This window comes from Zeus faber (genome assembly GCF_960531495.2).
Source record: "Zeus faber genome assembly, chromosome: 1".
NCBI lineage: Eukaryota > Metazoa > Chordata > Actinopteri > Zeiformes > Zeidae > Zeus > Zeus faber.
The window spans coordinates 27,947,464-27,970,476 of record NC_137193.1 but is presented as its reverse complement, the minus strand read 5'-3'; the positions used below and the strand labels follow the sequence as shown (position 1 = coordinate 27,970,476).

At 40.7% G+C, this 23,013-nt stretch overlaps 1 protein-coding gene across 1 annotated transcript in view; it reads left to right on the top strand.

The window, feature by feature from the left end:
• Positions 1 to 22,716, top strand: part of csmd2 (CUB and Sushi multiple domains 2) — a gene marked incomplete at both ends in the record, with an annotated part of 282,856 nt that extends 260,140 nt beyond the window's left edge. The window contains 13 exons of the mRNA XM_080019861.1: positions 460 to 636; positions 2,416 to 2,595; positions 7,880 to 8,053; positions 9,145 to 9,318; positions 10,731 to 10,804; positions 11,392 to 11,503; positions 11,766 to 11,945; positions 14,333 to 14,398; positions 14,562 to 14,723; positions 15,630 to 15,742; positions 16,620 to 16,707; positions 21,910 to 22,042; positions 22,557 to 22,716. Of these exons, the coding sequence (XP_079875987.1) occupies positions 460 to 636; positions 2,416 to 2,595; positions 7,880 to 8,053; positions 9,145 to 9,318; positions 10,731 to 10,804; positions 11,392 to 11,503; positions 11,766 to 11,945; positions 14,333 to 14,398; positions 14,562 to 14,723; positions 15,630 to 15,742; positions 16,620 to 16,707; positions 21,910 to 22,042; positions 22,557 to 22,716 (1,793 nt within the window). The remainder of the gene's footprint in view (positions 1 to 459; positions 637 to 2,415; positions 2,596 to 7,879; positions 8,054 to 9,144; positions 9,319 to 10,730; positions 10,805 to 11,391; positions 11,504 to 11,765; positions 11,946 to 14,332; positions 14,399 to 14,561; positions 14,724 to 15,629; positions 15,743 to 16,619; positions 16,708 to 21,909; positions 22,043 to 22,556) is intronic.
• Positions 22,717 to 23,013: the final 297 nt, after the last annotated feature.

Below are 23,013 nucleotides of genomic sequence, written 5' to 3'. Positions count from 1 at the left end.
ATCACCGGCCGTGGGACACACACCGAGGAATTAACCGAGCAAGGGATGTGTCCATCAAAGCGGAGAAGTACTTATGAAGCTCGGAGCTGGGGAAGGAGTGTGTGCGGTTGCAAGGTGGGAGGAAATGGATAGAAATAGAGAGAGTGAGTTTTATATACACTCTAAAACTGAGAAATAATGGGGTGTCAGTGGTTTAGTTAGTTATATTGGTCGGGTGGTACGTTGGCTGGTTCAATGGGTAGAAGGATGGATGGATGGATGTACAGGGTAGAGAGGCTATAGCCGAGGAGAGCTTCTCATTTATAATTTAGACCTTCATCTCTGATCTGTCTATACATGCCCAGATGAAGGAAAGGTGACAGATTCATTTGGTTGGTTGAATTTCTATCCTTAAATCTCGAAAGATTTGCGCCACATAATAATTGTTCTTTCTTCCTTCTCGATCCTTATCACTGTCAGTGATTTCCTGTGGAAACCCGGGCACCCCTCGCAACGCCCAGATCATCATCCACGACGGCCTGACGTTCTCCCGTTCCATTACCTACTCCTGCCGAGAGGGCTATTACTCCACGGGGCTGCTCACCCGCCACTGCACTGTCAACGGGACCTGGACCGGGAGCGTGCCCGAGTGCTCAGGTAGCCAAAACACCCAACTTTACATCAACATTATAATTTATTATATACATTCTGCTTTTTCCATGGTCCTTCTCATCCGCACAAAGAGTGTAGATTGTGTTGTAGAGTGTAATTGACGTTTGGTTTGATTAATTTACGTGAATTCTTGCTGCTTCAGGCACCGTACTGTACCACTAGTCTCATGGATTGTTCCGTCAAAGTGGTACTAAAAGCGTTTTTATGTCAATATAATGACAATTATAATTAGGGAATTGATGAATCCAATATAATGTCAGAGATGAATTTTAAATCTCTGGCCACCAAGGATTTATTCCCTATGCAAGGGATATATGTTGTTCCTAGTGAAGAGAGGGATAAGGAAGTCTACTTTACCTCTACTTGTCTACCTCTACTCTGCCTTTCTCTTCTCTACCTCTACTGTACTCTACCTTCTTCAACTCTACTCTCCCTTTACTCTACCACGACTCTACTCTCTATTCTCCCTTTTCTCTACCTCCCTCTACGTCCCTCTACTCTACTCTACTCTACCATCATATTCTCTACTTCTACTCTACCTCTATAGGATCCAATGTCGTTATCAATGTCATTATCATCAATATGTGACATTGATTTTGTGACTATGTAGGTAGGCATCCATTTAGCGTTGAGACAATAGGGAGGTTGTGGATGTGTTAGCTCAGCAATGCTAAACCTTTATGCAAAGTTACCACAAGATTTGAAGCAAGGTATTCATGTTAACATTTTTATTTCAAGATGTACACATCTTAAACACTCTCTAAATTACTTTAATCATACAATAAGGAAAACAAATGAATTGTTGCATTTTTAAGCTGCTAAACCACTGTTATTCTATGACACATACATTTTTACATTATTTTATGTGGATTTTAACTCAGAAGAGAAATTGTAAGATGTTGTAAGAAGATAACGTTTTTTTTTTCCCTCTAGGATGCAGCGTACCCAACCTGTAGACTTCCTGTATCTACAATTTTAGGATAACCCTTATGAGTCAGAGATGGCTTACTAGCATACTAGTACACTAAATTAATACGTGTTTCTAGTATGACTAAATCCATAGTATGTTTGTCCTAGTATCCTATCCCATTCATTTTACTCACATACTAAAGCACCGAGGACAATGGTACAAACATGCAATACGTAGTATATAGCATGCCATTTCAGATGCAGGGACCTGTACCTTATTAGTATAATGTTCCGTTTAGGTATGCAAGATATAATATTTATGCTACAAGCTACACATTTGTTTACTCCGCCATGACACCACACTTACCTATTTAGGCACTAGAATGACTTCGCTAAGGGCTTTGGTAAAGTGTGAAACACTCCACAAGCATCAGCTCATTTGCTTCGAGGCCCAGGGGCAATGTACAATTTTAAATAGTTTGTTTACTTGGCTGTATATTATCCTAATTGTACGACATTGATTTCTCGCTTTGCCAAATACAATCAAAGGCCAAGCAAATTATATCGCCAAGTAATGTGGCTCTGACATGATGAGGTAGCAAATTGCAACCACGTCGGTGGAATTAATTCTGATGTTTCTTGTGTGCGTTTTTTTTGATCATCTTCCCTTTTGATGTGTTCCCACGTCTTCTCCCCGTTGCCCTCTCCCTATTATTCTGCTTTTCACACACAAATATAAACACATGAACATACACTCAAACTCATTCTGTATCTTGCACTACGGTATCTCTGCCTTAATCTCAAAAACTCCTTGATTTCCCTATTTCCCTTTGCCCCTTCCCCTTTCCGCTACAGTGATAAACTGTGGCGACCCTGGCATTCCGGCCAATGGCATGAGAGTGGGAACCGACTTCACCTATAACCACACAGTCAGCTTCCAGTGCTCACCGGGCTTCACCATGGACGCCGATCGTGCCTCCGTACTCACCTGCACCAAGGACCGCACATGGAATGGCACCAAACCGCTTTGCAAAGGTGTGTTGGGTTTTCTAAAGACGACCCGGATCGCATAGGGCTCTGCTTGAGTCCTCCATGAGTATTACATGCAAGAGAATGTTCAAAGGAGTCCAAAATGTCGAGTTAGAAAAGGTTGGACTTCTTGGAGATGTAGTAGTTTGGTCGTTATTCCCAGTAAAGCAGTTGCTTCAACTTACTTTGGCCTCAAGTCCATTCTATGGTCATCAGTGTTGGGGTTGTAACACAAAAAATGTAATGTATTACACATTACTCGTTACTTTAAAAAGTAATGCATTAGTTTACTTAATTACTCCCTATAGAGAGTTATTCGTTACACTACTTGTTACATTACTTTTGCATTACTCCGCAACATCGCCTGAGATGCAGTGTCACGTAATTGACAGTTAACAATATAACGTTAAACCCTGCATATGCCCACATATCAGCACAAATCCCTTCCCTAATTAGGAGGACATACACAATAACTTTCTTTAATGCTCTTTAATAAACAAATCTGACAGCAACATTGGTGAAAACCAGCCCAAAGAGCACTTCAGAGACAAATGTCGTGGCAAGAACAAGGCTCAATTGCGTGCTTAGGAGAATCAAGGCAGCACTGGCAGTAGGCTATAACTGCTTAAAATTAAGACTGTATCAATAAATAAAACAATTTAAAAGAGGTTGGCCTTACTAAAAATGAATTAGATGAATGACGGACTTAAAAGGAACAGAAACATGTTTAAATGGCATATAAACTGCATTTAACGTGCCAAAAGCAAACTCACTTGAGTCGCTCGGTCACCAAACTTTATAGTATAGTCCAGCTTATTTGACATGTTTATCCACCCCTCAAAAGTTGTAGACCAATCTGCCATTTTTGTCCACAAGCTCCCGCAAGAGCCGTTGTCACACAAGAGGTGAAAACGTAGAGCCAATCAATTTGGATGATCTATAGCTGACCTTTCACCTCCAACCAATGATGTTTGTCGATATATAAAGAAGCCCAGCCCCTCCCTCCTGGATAGGCTGCACTTGGAAAAACACTACAGCGGAGACAGAGTGGCAGTGTCCAGAATGAGCAACTCGTCTAATGCAGATGTAGAACTTATGTAGGCTAACGCAAGTAACGAGTAAATACATCCTCTTCTGCTTCCGATGCGCGGAGAGGTCACACTGACAGTGGCTCCTTGCACAACTCGTCCTTTTTTTGTTTATTATCATTTTTTTTTGTTTGTATTTTTGTACATACTGCACGATCTCTCATGCAGTATGATCAACAGCTGGAGGAGAAAGAAAAGAGTCAAACGTGACAATGACAATACGCGACAAGATACAGCAATCCGCCTTTTCTGAGCATTTTGTTTGCGAATTTTCAATCCCTTGACAATAAAATGGACAAGCTACACGCACGGATTAACTTCCAGCGGGACATGTAAAATGCTGGTGCTGGCGCTTAACGAGACCTGGCTGGATCCTACTGTGCCTGACTCGGCCATTACCCCGGCTGGATTTTTCATCTTCCTGCAGGACAGAACCATGGAGTCAGGTAAAAGGAGAGCCGAGGGAGTCTGCATTATGGTTAACTCTTGTTGGGTTTCGGATGTAGCGGCACTTTCAACACACTGCTCACCAGACCTGGAGATATTAACTGTAAATGTCCACCCCTTCTGCCTGCCTCAGGAATTCAGCTCTGCTATTATCAAACAGTCTACATACCCCCGCAGATGCCTAAAACCGGAAAAAACGGTTCTTCAGGCAGTTCAACGCTGGAATGAGGAATCCATTGCCACTCTGCAGGACTGTCTTAAATCCACAGATTGGCAGATGTTCTGCATTGCAGATGAAGGGGACATTGATGAATACACAGACTCTGTTTCAGCCCTCCAAAAGTTAATGCTAGGACTTTCCTCAACCAAAAATCCCAGGGTGAATGGTAATGTCCATGCTAAGTTCAGAGCATGGTCCTCTGCCTATAGCTCTGGGGACCTGGAGGCATTGAGGAAGTCCAGATATGACCTACGGAAAGCTATCAGAGATGCCAAAAGAGACTACAGGGACAAGTTGGAGTCAAACTACCACAGCTCCGACCCATGTGTTGCAGACTGCCAATCATCACAGAATACAAAAGGAAAAATAGTAGTGATGCCCAGCTCGCCGCCTCTCTCCCTAACGACCTCAACACCTTCTACGTATGGTTTGAGACAAGCAACACCATTCCTACTGGGAGGCTAGCTGAGGACCAGGACGACTGCACTCCGTTTCAATGGCTGATGTGAGGAGAGCTTTCAAAAGAGTAAACCCACAGAAGTCACCAGGGCCGGATGGCATTCCAGGCAGCTAACGGAGGTATTCACCTCTATATTCAACCTCTCCCTAAACCAGTCTGCAGTCTCCACCTGCTTCAAACAGACCAACAGACTGAGTCTGCCCAGTCGGGTCGCATCACTCTGGATGGGGACCAGCCCATGTACACTCAGCATTAAAAGCAAATAGCAGGGTTAGCATCGAGGCGATAATGTACACAATAGCAGTGTAAGGTTTAGAAGATAAGGTAATTCATATATTTGATTTACCATATTTTCTCAAATATAAACAGTTTGTCAAATAAAAACTGGGCCTCTAATAAATGCTAGGGGTGTGGTCAACACAAAAAAAGGCCTAAGCCCTACTTCGGAGCTCCTGAGCATGCTTTAGTGTCCTTGGCGAAGACACTTAACCCCTAATTGCTCCTGATGGCTGCGCCCATCGGTGTTTGAATAATTGTAAGTCGCTTTGGATAAAAGCGCCTGCTTAATGACTAAATGTAAATGTTCTTCAGATTAAGACAAGGGTTAGGGGAAAATCCAAGGATGAACTACTGATGCCTGTTATACAGCATGTGTACAGTATGCCGGTTAAGCATAATGTGCGTTTCCACTGCTTTACTGTAAATTGATAAATTCATGAATACGATCATGCTATGTTCAACACTTTGGTGTCTTCAACTCATTGTGTGAGAGGTAAACCTAACTCTGAGAATTGGAGCTTGTTTTTTTGTTTATCCTACAGTGTTCTGTGTGCGCACCTTATAAGTTATTATAAATTATTACTACTACTCTATGGAAATACTAATTATAAGTAAGTATAAGTAGTATGGAAATATATTAAAAGTATATTATTAGTATCTATTGATCTCCGTGGCTTTTCAGAATGACTAATGCACGTGCACACACAAGTGTAACTACCATCTATGCATTATGCACCGCATATTCCTGTACCGCATACTGTGTCACTGTTCAGGGTTGTTCGTGATGCCGTATTGCTGCACCGTACTGTTGTATATTGTGCTGTATTATCCCAAACACTACCTCACTTCATTCACATGCCACTTTAATGCACATATCTGTATATACATAATTGCCTATTCCATATACGTAAGCATATTCCCTCTATCTATTCCATTTTATTTAATTTTATTTTATTGTGTTTTATTTTATTCTATATATTTTTATTTTTATTCTATAAGTATTCGACTTACTGTATTACGTTTTAGGAGTCAGTTAGTTGGTCTATTAGAAATATTTTTTTCCGGGGAAGTGTGTTATCACCGGGTGGTTGCAATACTTTTCACTGCATATATCTATGAAAGTATGTATATGTATGTGACGAATAAACCTCTTGAATCTTGAATGACTATTTATTGTATGAGATCTTTTTAACTGTATTGCTGTGTCACCCTTCCTTGTTTATCACATGTTTTCGCTGTATTACCTATTACTTCCTGCTTTCTGTTTTTTTATAATAATTTGTATCGGAACTTCCCAGTCTACAACTTTAAACAAGGGTGCAGTACTTGTCTCTAATGGCCGCAGTACACCTTTTTTGAGTGACTACCGAAACAGAGCGCAGGTCTGGGACCTCACAGGGCTGGCAGACCTTGGGCCATCTCTTTGTTTGCACTTAATGGCCGATCACTGTGTCACCCAACACACCTAACCCATACATTTGCAAGCGCAAATCCATTGACCAAAATCTCTACATTACAATGGAGCAATCAACCCCTTTTTCCTCCTTCTGAGAGGTGAAAATTCCCACTGACCAATGGCCCCCTCTCTGTTAACATCATCTACCAATAGTCACTTTTATTTAAGCATTGCATACATGTTTTGTCTTACCTCTTACATATATATATGTATATATGTATATATATATATATATATATATATATATATATATATATATATATATATACACACATATACATATGTACTGTGCATATATGTATATATGTATGTATATATATGTGTGTGTGTATATATGTGTGTGTATATATATGTATATATATGTATATATATGTGTGTATATATATATATATATATATATATATATACGTGCAGTATGTATATATGTGTGTGTTGTGTATATATATATATATATATATATATATATATATACACACACACACATATACATACATATGTACTGTGCATATATGTATATATATGTATGTATATATATGTGTGTGTGTATATATATATGTATATATATGTATATATATGTGTGTGTGTATATATATATATATATATATATATATATATATATATATATATACGTGCAGTATGTATATATGTGTGTGTTGTATATATATATATATATATATTTATATATATACGTATATATTCCTCATTTTTACATTCCCTGGAACTGCTGCTAGTGTTTCATTATTATTATTATTATTATTATTTTCTTTTCTGTATATTTTTTGCCATATTTTTGGTAGTTTTGCCCTATTTTACAATCAATGGCTTCTACATAGTTGTCGCTTACCTTGTCACAATAATTTCACTGTTCAGAATGACCAGATCAGAATGTTATATTGTGCATTTTACAATAAAATTCTTTAACTTTGACTTTGACATGACTGTGAAATTTATAACTGTATTGTCATTACTGAATTTAGGAACAGTAATTCATTTCATTACTGTGTTACAGACAAATGTGATTAGATTAGAGTTACTGTAATCACATTACATTCGTGGTACTTTGTAACACGTTACCCCGAACACTGATGGACAGACATTTTACAGAACAGTTGTTTTCTTTTGCTAATCAGGCTGAAAACCGTGCTGTTGAAGGCCATTGAAAGTATTTCTACCAAGGTCTGCTTGAACTAATTGTAGATTGCCAATATTGAGGATGAAAACGGCGGAAAGGCCAGGAATTAGCACAATCTTTGCCAGGTGTTGCGGTGACTCAAATAGTTAAATAGCAGCGTCTAGACACCTATCATCACCTCATCTATGTCTTGTCCTATCACCCACAGCCATCGTGTGCGCCGCACCGCCCACCATCCCCAACGGCCCGGTGGTGGGCACCGACTTCACTTGGGGCTCCAGCATCAGCTACTCCTGCAACCAGGGCTACCAGCTCTCCCTCCCCACTGTGCTCACCTGCCAGGGAGCCGGGAACTGGAGCGGAGAGAAGCCGCAGTGCTTCCGTAAGTAGAGGGGGAAAATGGATATTATAGAAATTACATGATCGTGTTTGGTAGGTCAAAATGATCATGTTCAGTATCCGGAGAAGCCATAACAATTGGTTTAAATTGGCATATTCCCCATGTATCTACTGTTATATTGACTGTTTATTGTCCATGTTTAGAGGAACGTTTCCAGATATGGATTAAACCCTGCTGTCTAAATTACTGTTACTGTAGTTTTCTTTTCCTTACTGAATCAATAGTTTACTGCCCTAAACTATTGGGAGGATTATTATGAGAATTATTTGCGCATTGCTTGGAGTAGTCCAAGACTTAATAGTTTTACTAATACTTTTAGGCAAAAAATGCAAGAAAATAAATGACTGAAAAATAATTGCCTGAACAATGATTGTGATTCTTCAAGGTCTAAATTAATGAGCCAAAACTGAAATTGAGGTTTTAATGTATATAACTGTGTAATGATTGGTGTGTGTCATGGAAAATACAAACAGCGATAAATAACAATTGCATTGCAATGATAAAGAAAATGTTGTACATTAATACACATAATAATCATTACCATGACACATAATTTAAGGCATTGATTATACTCAGAATTTCCAATTGTTTTTCTCACTTCCTAATAAAAGCCTGTAATTTACCTTTGATAATATGTTAGTTTTTCAAAAGTCAGGACCACAGTAATTGTATAGTTTTATAAATGGGGAGCATATTTTTTATATATATATATTTATTTATTTGTTATTCTCTGTTTGCAAACATTACACAAAAACATTGCACAATCTACATAATTATAGACCTTTACTGTATAAACATTTATACAAGCAGTTTCTGTGGATCCGGTATTTTTTTCTTGGTGATGCTGTATCAATTTGGGTTTTTATATTAATTTTACCATATTTACATTCTCATTTTTTTATCTTGTCTTTTTTTTTCTTTTCGTATTTGTACTATGCCCAGTACAGTCTCTGGAGTTTTCCAAAAAAGCATTTCACTACGTGTTGTATGTACAGTGCAGCATGTATGTGACAATCTTTTGAATCTTGAATATTTCCTTTTTTTAAATTAAAATTGCTTTTTGCTCCATCCAGCCGTGTTCTGCGGGGACCCAGGCATCCCAGCGCAGGGCCGGAGGGAGGACCGTGGCTTCACCTACCTCTCCTCTGTGTCCTTCTCCTGCTATCAGCCCTTGGTGCTGGTGGGCTCCACCCGGAGATACTGCCAGTACGACGGCACCTGGAGCGGCATGCAGCCCTCCTGCATAGGTGGGTTCAGGAAGAGGGACAAATGACTGTTTACTCTGGGGAAAGTGTGATTTATGTAATTTATAAAACATCACAATTACAATCTTATTAGCTACACAATAGTTACGATAGGTATACAATGGGTTGTGGAAAAAGGATAAAAAAATTATACAAAAATTTACTGATAAATCCTCCACGCAGGAAAATAATTTGAATCAGAAAAATAATCTGTTCATTCAGTCAAATACCACCAAGGGGCAAAAGGGCAAATTTAGAAAAAGGCTTTTATCTACAGCTCAATTGATCTGAAAAATACCTGGCAGTTGAAATTAGCAGTATAAAACAATATTAAAGAATAATATCCAACATAATATCCAAAGATATGGTTATAAATTATTTTACACATAGTTTAGTTATATAGTTATTACAATATAATACTTCTATTACCATAACGATTTAATTACTATAGTAATACAAGGTTAGGGCTAGGTTACGCTATATATATTTATATATTATTAAATTATATCTTTGATAGTGGAGTTTATAATATAATAAATGAGGAAATACTTGTAAGATGCATTAAATACCAAGAGTGAATAGCTTGCAAAATGTAGCAACAAGGACTCTGTCTCCATGTTGTAACGCAACATGGAGACAGTCGGTCGTTTTGGGGACACAATGTAACATCCCGAGTTTGTACATGTTTTTAAATAGCATAAATAGACTGTAAAGTCCAATAAGAAAAAACATAGCAAGACGGTTGTGCCGCCGTCCACCCCCCCCCCCCCCCCACACACACTCGCTCCACATGACAGTGTCTGATGTCAGACGGACTTCATGCTTGTGCTTGCAATGTCACCTCTTCCATACAGGCATTTTTCCAGAAATGTTACTAGGTCTGGAGGTGTGAAATTGCTTGAACACATTTCAAATTGAGATTCACACATGACCCCAAGCAGGAATTGTTCCGGAACTTTGCTGAAAGACTGCATGTGTGAAAGGGGCGTGTCTATCGGCCTTGGTGTTTGATTCACTGTGGTGGCGTGTGTGTGTGTGTGTGTGTGTGTGTGTGTGTGTGCGTGCGTGCGTGCTGGAAAAGGCCACTTGTTGGTTATGATCACAGACTACTGTAGCTTACTAATGAATCACTTTGTCAGGTTAACGTCCTTGTTTCTGTGTGTGTGGGTGTGTGTGTGTGTGTGTGTGTGTGTGTGTGTGCATGTGCGTGTGTGTGTGTGTGTGTTAATTCCTTGTTTTAATTCAGTCTGACAATGGCTCGACCCAGATGTGTGAAAATGTGCAAATATCCCTATGTCGAGTCTGAGCCGGCGGGAACGGTCAAGTGCCATCTGCTCTGAATAATATCCATACTAAAAAGGACATGTTTTTGCATAGTTAACTGTTTGTTTTTGTGTGTGCTGGTGTGTTTTCAGATCCCAGTCACACTAACTGTGGCGATCCAGGCACGCCCCTGTTTGGAAACCAGAACAACAGTCAAGGATACCAGGTGGGAGTCCTTGCAGTTCTTATAGGTGGATAATGGGAAAACAAGGATGGCCTTTTGTCCCTTTGTCTATCCCTGCTGAAAAACAGCAGAATTACCATGCCGGCTATTCCGCAGTCAGCCAAAAATGGTAGAATCCCATTCACGTCATTGGCAGCTAGCTCAGTATTTAGGTCACGGGCAAAAGAAAAGAGCAGGAAATTCACTGTCATTATCTTCCTGGTTCTATGTATTGTTTTGATAAAGGATCCTTCCTCATCTGCTCTGATTTGTTAGGCTTACTGTCTCACTGAACATTTGTGGAAAAGATTTAGTCTTAGCCGTAGTCTTCAGTTGGGTTATTTGTTTTATTGTGAAAATTATACTGTCTATATTTCTACCCATTCAGTCCATATTTATGCATAGAGAGAGAAAGTAAAAAAGATATGAGTAGAGAAATCATCCCTAAAGTCGAGTGTCTATACCAATATGTCTACCCTTGTAAATATGCTTTATGTAGACTATTTATTGGCTTTTATCCCTTTGTGCCTCAATCCGCCCAATGAAATGATATTTTTTAGTTTGTCTGAATGTGTGTGTTGCTATTTCAGATCAGCAACACAGTGTTCTTCAGCTGCAGGAAGGGCTATCTGCTGCAGGGCTCTGTCTCCAGAACCTGCCTCCCAAACCTCACCTGGAGCGGCTTTCAGCCTGAGTGCATCGGTCAGTACTCACTACTGGGCCTGTAATCTTCAAATATTTCATACATCTCAATGTGTAATCACAGTAATTGGAGACTCCCAATGAAGATTTGTCCTCCTCTCTTGCTCCATTATGTGGTACTTGCTTGGTCCAATGCCTGTTCCATTGCTTGGTCCATCTCTCTTCCTTCCCTCGAACCGCTATACCCTCCCGCCTTCCCTACTTTGCTTTCCCTCCTCGCTTCCTCTTCATCTGTCTATCCATCCATCTGTCTGTCACCCAGCCCACCACTGCAGCCAGCCCGAGCTGCCCGCCCAGTCCGACGTGAGCGCCATCGAGCTGCCATCGCTCGGCTACACCCTGATCTACACCTGCCAGTCGGGCTTCTACCTGGCCGGAGGGTCCGAGCACCGGACCTGTCGGCCAGATGGGAGCTGGACAGGGAAGCCTCCAGCCTGTGCAGGTAAGGGGATCAGGGTAAGGGTACTGCATACCCCTGTGATTGGTACAGTAATTCATAGCATTCCAAATTGTCTTCCAAGTCCAAAACTTCAAGTTTTCTTTCTAACATCAAGTTATTATTTTTATTTAACGTAAACATTTTGAACGTAAAATGATATAAATAAAGAGAAGCCAAATCATTTTTAATGAATTTGAATGGAAAAAGCTGCATTTACTTCCAAACAGACAAAATCATTTTCAAATCACTTGCTAATTTAATTTGCACTGGTTATTTTTACAAGTTTCAGCCCTACTTGTCTTGTGTTGGACAAGTCACCTAAGAGTTGTTTGGTCCTTGTTTACATGAGCTCATAGCTCATGACTTTACTTTAGTTAGTTCAATGACCAGGACACTTAAAGATTGAAAATACATTGCAGTACATGATTAATCAGGAGAAATCTGGCACCGTATGCCAAGCAAATCCTTGAAGTCGACGAATGGGTGTTGATGTCAACCAAGGCTTGAGTACAAACTCAAGCCGACTCCAAACATGACTCTAAACGTCCCTATATATAATAATTTGCAAGTTCAATTAGACCCTATTATGAGAACCAGTGGTTTCGTATTGGGAGTGTGTGAGCCTGGGAAATGGGTGATGGGTGCTAATGCTGATGAATGGCTCCATTAACACTCGCTTATTTTCCAGACACAAGCCACAAAAAAAAGGCCCCATCTATCACACAATTACACGGCAGTGACACACACACACACACACACACACACACACACACACACACACACACACACACACACACACACACATAGAAACAGACAGAAATGTTTCTGAGGGTGCAAAAACCTGATTAGGGCAATGTTTCCCATTGATTGCATTAGTGGGAAGGACCCTTTATAAATGGTGTGGCAGTTTAACAAGGTCTATCAGACAAGTAAACTGCCATTAAGACACCCCTGTGCATGGGCCTAAATACATATAGGAAAAATCAAGCCATTGACACACAATTATCTGGGTGAGATAAATGCTAATGGCCTAAAAAGGGAATCTGTACGGGGGCTCTGGGTGAAGGAGAGGTCTGTGTGATGGATTCCTAGAGGTGGTTTTAACTGAAATATAGTAGCTGATGCCATTTTTAGGGCAGAACCATTAAGACTGAAGGTAGGGAAGGAGAGAAAGTTTGCTTTAGCGCTGAAATACAGAGTATCGGCTTAGTGTGAGCTCACTGACAACTTAATAAAGTTACAATACGGTTTGTTTAGCCTGTATGCTTCCAATATTTACCCGTGTACCCTACATACCTCAGTGTGGACAAAGCCCCCATGCTCATGTGGGTTTGTTTGTGTGGGTGTGTGTGTGTTTACGTACTGTGTTATATCTGGGCGGTCTCACACTGGCAATAAGGTGTTATGCGCGTCCCCCGGAGGGAGTAAACTCCGCACCGATTCAGCCTCAGCTCTAAAGCTCAGACTCTATCACCGGAAACCCCCAGTTAGCGCGCCGAGAGTATGTTTTAATATGAGGAGAGAGGTGTTGTGGGGATGGAACAGGTGGAAGTTTTTGCAAGGATCCACCCCTGGTCCCAACTTTGGCACAACAAACCTTGCTCAAACAATGGCAACTCTGACAAGACATGTATAATTCCTGCTGTTCCTTATGGCCTTCCACTACTGTCTGATATTGGTGCTCAGTACACCTTGGCTCTGAAATATTTCTCCTCCTAACTTTACTCTGTTGCATCTCTGTCTGTGCACTTCTAGAATTTCACCCAAAAATGTAAAAGATACAGTAGTCACACCCAACAACTAAACCAGTTCAACTAACTGAGCTGATAGGGAATTATGACTAATTATATCACTGAACAGCTTAAAACCTGAACTCTGTGACCTGAAAAAGGCCAAATTAATTCCAATCACTGCTTTACTAAAAATAGTAATAACTTAAGAAATACATGTTTGATCTATCTAAAACTGTGATGCACTTTACTAAGATACACTATTTGAAACCACTATTTGCATCTCACTGTTGGGATTTGTGTTATAATATTTGCCTGCTTGTGGCAGCCTTCAGTCGGATTGACATCTTCTGCCACTTCATATAGAGAACATTATGCTTAATTAATATTTATACAATCCTTTATGTAATAGTTATATAAGCTAAGGTATATATTGCGAAAATAACTTCAAGTTAATTTCAATGTTGACAGTAGATGTTCTGGATCTCAACTGTACTTGATTATCTTTGTCGATATTTTATCTATCTTGATTATCGTCAACCTGTGTGGCCACATCCACGCTTCTATACATAAATGTTATTTTTTTTTTTGTTTGTTTTTTTTACTCTTGAAACAAGAGAACGTAACTGTAATCTATCTGTCTTATCTGTCTGTTTGCAGCGGATAACCGTCCGAGCGGTAAGAGTCCAGTAGGTACCGTGCAGGAGCCACCCTCCAAGTTGCCAGGTAACACAACCATTATCTAACAACCCCCCCTAATTATTCCTTCAATAATCGTAGCTTCTCATTTGGCTTCCTCTTTACTAGTCAACAGAAACAGTGATTTCTGAATGATGTTTGACTCGTCTCCATTTTCTTCCTATCATTCCCTATTTCCACACAACCCCAGTCCCAGTTGGTGTATTCGCCAAGAACTCCCTTTGGAAGGGGTCGTATGAGTACCTGGGAAAGAAGCAGCCAGCCATGCTCAGCATCAGCGCCTTTGAGCCCTTCAGCAATCGAGTCAACGGCACCCTCATGGACCACAGCGGGGTGGAGCTTAGACTGGCCGGTACGTACGGTCAGATGTCCGCATAGGCATTTAGATCTGGCCTTGAAGTCGTCACAGTCACATCCTAACACTGAGTTCCCCTATCAGCCATTTCGACTATATCCCCATATCTACTGTAGAGGAGAGGAACCAATAGGTATCAAGTCAATAGATGATCTTCAAAGTAGTTAGAGGAAATGGGATTCTATACTTGAAATCTGTTGTTGTTGAAATGTGCATTATATCATGGTATGGTACATATAACAGAGCAACATGGTACATGTGTCCAACATGGTATACTGTACATGGTCAAGACTACACAGCATAGGGGAGCTGCGTCCAAATATTGTAACTACTTCCGAAAGACAAGATATAGTTGAATCAATTTCTTCATCCATTGGTCACATCAAATAGATATATCTATATGATGCACTGAAGAACAATCCCCACCTCCATTCTAGAAAGATAATGCTAGCAAGTATGAGTTCTAAGAATTGGCTTTATCCGTCACCAGTTGCCCTTCTGAAGGTCAATCACTAGTTCAAGCGTTGAATCAACCTCATTTTCTGACTTAGAGAACATTTTAGGGGGAAAGCAGGATTTCAAATTATTTGGAGATGGCCTTCACTTTATTGCTTGATTGGCAAATTTCTCAATGTAGCACAGATGCCGTGGAGCGGTAGCTTAGAAAAAAAATATCCAAACAAAAAGCAAAAAAACAAAACGCAGTAAAAGCCAGTTGTTGCCCCAGGTTTTTTCCTATCTGGTTGGATTTAGATATCTCCTTAGCAGATCTGAGCTCAACAACAAAAACACCCTTGTGCTGGATTGAAACACTGCCTATAACGCATTGTTTACTGATAATGCTATTGCTGACATCTAAGTAAGAAAATCCTCGTCCTTATCCCTTTTTGTGTGTCTGTGAAGGGACGTACAAGAAGGAGGAGGCTCAGCTGCTGTTGCAGGTCCACCAGATCAGGGGTCCGGTGGAGATCTTCGTCAACAAGTTTAAGATCGACAACTGGGCCCTGGATGGACATGTAAGGACAAGCAGATCGCAAGTTGTTCCTGAAAAAATCGCGCCCTTGTTCTCACGGCCCAGTGGCAAATGTGTTCACTGTGCAACAGCTGGATAAACGTATTTTTAACTGTATTACTCATCACATGTGAATTGATTCGCTAACGTTAGCCAAAACATTTATAATCAATTATTTATTAATAAAAAAATACATTTAGGCTTGGAAACAAATTTGATCTTGCAACACAAGAGCTAGTTTCCATTATTTATGTATTTTAAGCGGAATTTGAAACAATTTCAGGACTCGCCTGGCAGGCTCTAATGGCAGTGGTTGAAAAACAGTGTATTAGATGTACACACGTGTACAGGAATCCGTACGCACCATTATGACGTAGGCACGGCATACTATTTGCTCCACCCCTGTCACTCGGGTGAAGATCTAGGGCCCATGGAGGGTGTTCTCTTTGATTAAAATGTCAGTTAAATCATAGCCGTGTAATCAAGGGCTCGACAGTAGCGCCCTCCCCCCAACACACACGCGCACACACACACACACACACACACACACACACACACACACACACACACACACACACACACACACACACACACACACACACACCTCTAATAAGGTACACTCAGAATATAATTTAAAAAGCAGGTCGTTTAAAAAAGCAAGTGTAGTTTATGTTTGCTTTCAAGCAGGAACAACATGCCCACACACACACACACACGCACACACAGCACCCGCTTGGCGACTTGGACACGATATTTTATTTTCAGCGCCAGCCAGACAGCCTCATAGTTTGATGACAATCTCCTTTTGTGAGCGCCCAGATGTGACACATAGTGTGCATTTCTCTCTCTCTCTCTCTCTCTCTCTCTCTCTCTCTCTCTAGGTGTCCTACATCCCCTCGTCCAACTCCTTTGTGTACCAGGGCTTTGTCCGCGGGAAGGGGTTTGGCCAATTTGGTCTCCAGAGGATGGGTGAGTCAGTAATCTGCTCGGCTCTGCCTTCGCCATGGAAGCTGCTGTCCAAACATGGATAGCTAGGAAGAAAATGGACGTAAACAGAAAAAAAGCACATGCACTCTTCAGTCGTAATCTCTTTGAAATTCTAATGCCTGAGGAAATTGCCAGTATAAAGAGGTGTCAATAATTGGACAGAAAGTAACCAAAATATCACAAAATGATAAAAACACTTTGGGAAACATTGTGTGGCTTGTTTGCATTGGGAAATAATCACATTTGGCCAATTTCTTACTTGTTTTAACAGGATACAATTGCATTAACTGAATTAAATGAAAAAACAAGACACAGTATAATATTTGTATTATTATTTTATTTTAATTCGATATCTGCCTTCTCTTTCCATGGAGTTTCTCCAAACTGGAAATCAAAAGAGGGAGAAATCCTCTGTAATTTGTCTTGGCCACCATTGCTCTTTTCAAGAATCTCTTTAAAAAAACAAATGGCCCCAAAGAAAACTCCACAAGCGTGCACACACATACACACTTAGCACACGTACCCATCCAAAAAAATGTACTTTTCAAAAGTCAGGCTTCTCTTTGAGAGTTCCAGGGGAGCTCATCCTTCTTTGATACACTTCCCATCATGTATCCCGTCCCCTGTGTAACACTCCAATATGTGAATGTGGGCGTCTTTGGAGTGTATTTCCTCAACAAAACCATTTTCAAGGCACCCCCCCTCCCACACACACACACACACACACACACACACACACACACACACACACACACACACACACACACACACACACACACACACACACACACACACACACACGTGACCCAGCAATCCCTTCTGAGTAAACCTGTTTTGAAGCTTGCAGTCTGAATCCTGACACCCCCAAATCTGTGGATTTGGACGGATGTCTCTCTCGTTGTGTGCTGGGTTGTCTCTATTTTTTTGAATTATATTTTATTTATTTTGGGCGTTTTTCTTTGATAACGCACAGACCAAAATACTTCCACTTCACCTGTCTGAAGTGAGAAAGATGCTCGAGGAAAGAGATTGCAATACTGTAGCTAGACAAGCAGAGAAAAGGAAGTGGGTAAGTTGCAAGAAAGACAACAAAAATATAGTTAAAATTGATAGATAACAGATGAAGGAGGTGACAGGAGGCGACTAGAAGGGGAAGAATTGCACTGTGAAACCAAAAGATTGATGGTAAAAAAGAATGCCTTGCAGTTTCAGATTGTTCTTGGAAGCATTAAAGTATTGCAAGTATACACCATACCTGGGAGTAAACGTGTCACATTACAGGATAATATGACATCATATCATATGCATATATCTATGCACTCTCCACTAGCACTACACTCTCCTTCAGCCATCACTGTTGTTGCCAATACAGCCATTAGAACAGCCATGGGCTGCAGGGCAGGGTGCTTTCCTGCGGTCGTGGGGGTCTATACGGTCGTGTGACTCAGAAGTGGCTTCGGGGACTTCACTGCTGCTTGGAGGCCCTACGATATACGACTGGTGGACACATCACATGCACCTGTACACACACACACACACACACACACACACACACACACACACACACACACACACACACACACACACACACACACACACACACACACACAGCACACACACACAGCACACACACCCAGCATCCTCCTGGTTACATGCCTCTCCTTTTCTCCCTCATTTACTGCCATAACTAAGGAAGAGGCCACGTGCCAAATTGCTGTTCCAGTTTTGTTGGACTTAATTAACTCTGTTTTTTTGATACATGTTGAAGCCTGATGTTTATGTTTTTCCTCGTACATGTTGTTGTTTATTTCTATGTTTATGTTTTTCCATGTACATGTTGTTGTTTGGTTTCATGTTTATTTGTTTCACCCGTGGTGATTCTTCCCCTCTTGGAATAGTGATTAGTTGTTTAAAGACCAAAACACGGTAAAATAGTTCTCTAAATAGGAGGATTGGTGGCGGTTTTGCATAACAAAAAGCTATGCTTTAAAAAAAAAAAAAAGATATATATATATATATATATATATATATATTATATGATAAAAAATAGAATCGGCATGGGCAAACTACGGCCCCCGGTCCGGTCCACGAGAAAATTGAATCCAGCTGCGGACTCTCTGTCCCCAGAGAAACACAGAGAGGGGGTGGCTCTGGGGAGCCTCAGAGAGTGTCTGAAAATTCTTCCTGTTACAGAAGTTCAGGATTTATTGTTTACAAGTGTAGCCAGGTGTAAATCAAAGGGATTAAAACAAGTTAGTCCCTAAAAGTTAAAAGGCAATTTAACTGAAATTAATTTAGTTTAATAAAGATAGAAAAATGGTTAAATGAAAGAGTAAGACAATTTAATCATAGATAGAGTAGAATGTAAATAGGTGAATTAGTAGTTAAAATTAACAGTTCTAAGCGACATTGTTTGATTGGTTATTGTAGCTATCCGTCTGTGCCACCTGTGATAATTGGCCAAATGTTAAGGGACGGGGAACGAGAGTTGGGGGCATGAAAGGAAGCGAGGGGGAGAACTGGAGCGAGACGAGAGGATGGAGAGGTAGCACGGTGAATGATTGAAGAAATCTGAGAAAAGTTTAGTTACATATAGTTATATATATATATATATAACTATATATAATGATGCATTTGATTTCCCTTTGCTTTCCCTTCGACATTTCGTATCCCTGTAACACAATTGTCACCCAAACTTACCTGTCGATGTCCCCAAATGTCACTGTGTAGCAGCTTGGTGTTAAGTGAGTTCAAACATTTTTTTTTTTAACATTTTTTTTTGAGAGGAGGTTCCCTGAGCACGACAGCTCTTTTCGGTAACGCACCCCACAGATATTTCTGTGGGGTGCGTTCATCTCTTAAGAGATGTAACAAAATATAGAATAAAAACACAGAAGCACACAAAAAACTACAAGCAATATGGCAATCATATTTTTCCTGAAAAACATCCATTGAAATATCATTGAACTGCACAAACACTACATGTTTTATATTTCATTGATTTAAACCTTTAAACATGTGGCCTGTTAATGCAGATTCCATGTGAATTAATTCAGAATGACTTTGTCTTTCATACTTTTAGTAGGGTTTTCACTCTTGGCGTCAGTGACCATTGACCTGTAGTCTGTATTAGGGATGATACCCAAAAAGCACAGCCATGTTTTCTCACTAAAGGAATGATGTGCCTGCGTGCTTGCGTGCCTGCGTGCCTGCATGCGGCGTGCATGCGTGCGTGGGTTGATGGCTCTGTGGACCCACCGGACCCACAGGAATTGTATTTGTTTCGTAATAAATAATTAAATGCATCATAGTCCCGATTATAATAATAATAATGATAATTAACAGGTTTTGTTTTTTTCCACCCTGTGCCAGATTGTGAAAGTATCAATAACAAGAAAAACTATTGTCATATAACTCAATGTGTTTTGAAGCAAAATGTACAGCTTTAGAACCTTGACTGTGGAGAGAAAAAAACTGAAATATGAAATGACAACTACATGCACTGATAACAAAAGGAAGTTTGCCGACCTGGATAAAACAGCTGTCAAACTGATAAAAAACAAATCAGCTACTCATGCACTCCTGCTTAAACAGATCTGAGAAAATAAATTCATATCCCGAGGAATACTTGTTTGGCAGTTATTTATTCAGCATGGAGGAGCATAATAAATTGTAAACTTGGCATGTGGCGCCTCACATGGTCTTCAAAACTCAACCCGGCCCTTGAACCAAAACGTTTCCCCACCCCTGCATTAAGAGAAGAAAATGTAGATACTATAAGATAATGTAGATCCACTTTTTGGCTTATTGCTGCCTTAATATTATCTTTATTGAAAAATAATTTTCAAAATCACAAATCAGATACCCATTAGATGAAGTAAAAATAGATATTGAGGTCTTGCGGAAAAAAATAGTGACTTGCAGAACTGCAGTTTAAAGGACTTAAATGTGTAGAAATGAAAGAGAGAGATAGAAGATGGGATGGAAGTCGTGGGAGGAGAGAGTACAGTGTGCTGTAATTGGGGGGTGGGGGATCGGGGTGGGGGATGGGGGGGGTCTCGCCAGTCGCTGACAGCTGTTTTACCCCCATGACCCCCCTGCCCTTCCCTAACCACTCCTCTCCCTTCTTTTCGACCTTTTACCCACAGTAGCACACAGATTGAGCAAACAGCTCTTTATTGATACAGAGAGAGCTGGGGCTGATGCCAGGGTGTCCTCGTGTGTGTATGTGTGCATGATAAATGTGTGCATGTGTGTATTTTTGAGTATGCGTGTCCATGCGTCTGCCTTGGAAACAGTCCTACCCTATTTGTGAACTTTTTTTTTGCCCCGCTGTTATTGTGTGGATGATTGTAGTGGGTGCGAGCTAATGCAATTGGTGTGTGTGTGTGTGTGTGTGTGTGTGTGTGTGTGTGTGTGTGTGTGTGTGTGTGTGTGTGTGTGTGTGTGTGTGTGTGTGTGTGTGTGTGTGTGTGTGTGTGTGTGTGTGTGTGTGTGTGCTCCCCATCCAGCGGGGGGGCTGATTGACCGCCGCCAAGCCCTGCTAATTGAATTACTTCTCGTTTGTCCCTCTGACTTCATTTGAGCGTTCTTGGCTTCGGCCAGTAGACAGGTGGCCGTCAGACACGCAGCCCCAAATGGGAAAAGTGAATTTGAAATGACTTCATCGCTACCAGTCCTTGATGTCAATAATTAAAAGTTATTGCGAGGATAATAGAATTTAACGTTGTCAGTATTTTGTGTGCGTGTGTGTGTCCGTGTGTGTGTGTCCGTGTGTGTGTGTGTGTGTGTGTGTGTCCGTGCGTGTATGTGTGCACGCGTACATGTGCGCGTGTGTGTCTGTGTGTGTCTGTGTGGCGGGGGGCTGTCTTCTTTCCTGGTGTGGAAACTGTTATTAACGATAAGTACATAATGGAGCACCTGACCACCACCTCACTACTTTTCTTCTTTTCATTATATTTTATTCCAGTTTCAAACATTCTTGGTCCCCGGTATTCCAGGCAGATGAAAGAGGATTATTTCCCACCTCTCTCTTTCAAGGAGTCATTGCGTTTATCACCCAATTATGATCCATTTGTCCGTCAGGGAGTCTCGGCTCACTCCCTGTGTGCTGAATATATTGCAAAAAAAAATAAATTCTGAGGTTAATTATTTATATTATTTTGATTTTTTTTCTTGCTACAGAGAATCTGGACCCGAGCAGAGTCAACCCGGGCTACAACTTTGCTTCCAACAGCAGCTCTGTCGCAGCAGCCATCCTTGTGCCTTTCATAGCCATGATCATCGCAGGCTTTGCCTTGTACCTCTACAAACACCGGTAAGGACCACACCTCCGCTGATGGTGGAAAGCATATTATAGCATATGTGTTATAGAATTAGCATATAGCATATTTCAAAATACCACTTGCTTACCTGCTTGCAAACCCTAACCCTTACTAGTAGTATAATTTCATTTTAGATGGATGGATGGGTGGATGGATAGATATGGAGATAGAGATACATGGATAGATAGATACAAAAACAAAAGTATACAAAACGTGATTCTACGCATAGACTAAGTTAGGCTGGGACTAAGTGGCAGTATGGTTGTATGGCTGGGATATAAATAAATATATATACCACAATATGGGTATGATAACAATGAATGAGTAGGTATAAATTATTGTTATCTTATTACTGGATGATTACAGTGTCTACATTGGTATTACAGTCATATTACAGACTTCCAAAACCGACCTTGTACATCTGTGTTCATTCAAAGGCACTCTTTATTCAATGCGGACAAATACTTCCATCGTGTTGATACTTTTGTCAACTTTTATTCGTTACAGAAGAAGACCCAAAGTTCCCTTCAATGGCTATGTCGGCCACGAGAACACCAATGGCCGGGCAACGTTCGAGAACCCCATGTACGACCGCAACATCCAGCCCACGGACATCATGGCGAATGAGACGGAGTTCACCGTCAGCACAGTGTGCACGGCCGTATAGCAACCGCTTCCTCCCAAGGTGACGATTGGATATGAATAAATAGATAGATAGATAGATAGATAGATAGATAGACAGACAGACAGACAGACAGACAGACAGACACACAGATAGATACAGTGGATATATATATATAGAGAGAGAGAGAGAGAGAGCGAGAGAGAGAAGTATAGGCAGATAGTGTAGATAGATAGGTCGACAGAGGGATGGATAGATAGAGAGAGAGAATGAGCTAGAGGGATAGACAGAGAGCGAGAGTTAGGTAGGTAGAGAGATGGAGAGATGGATCAACCCTATTCT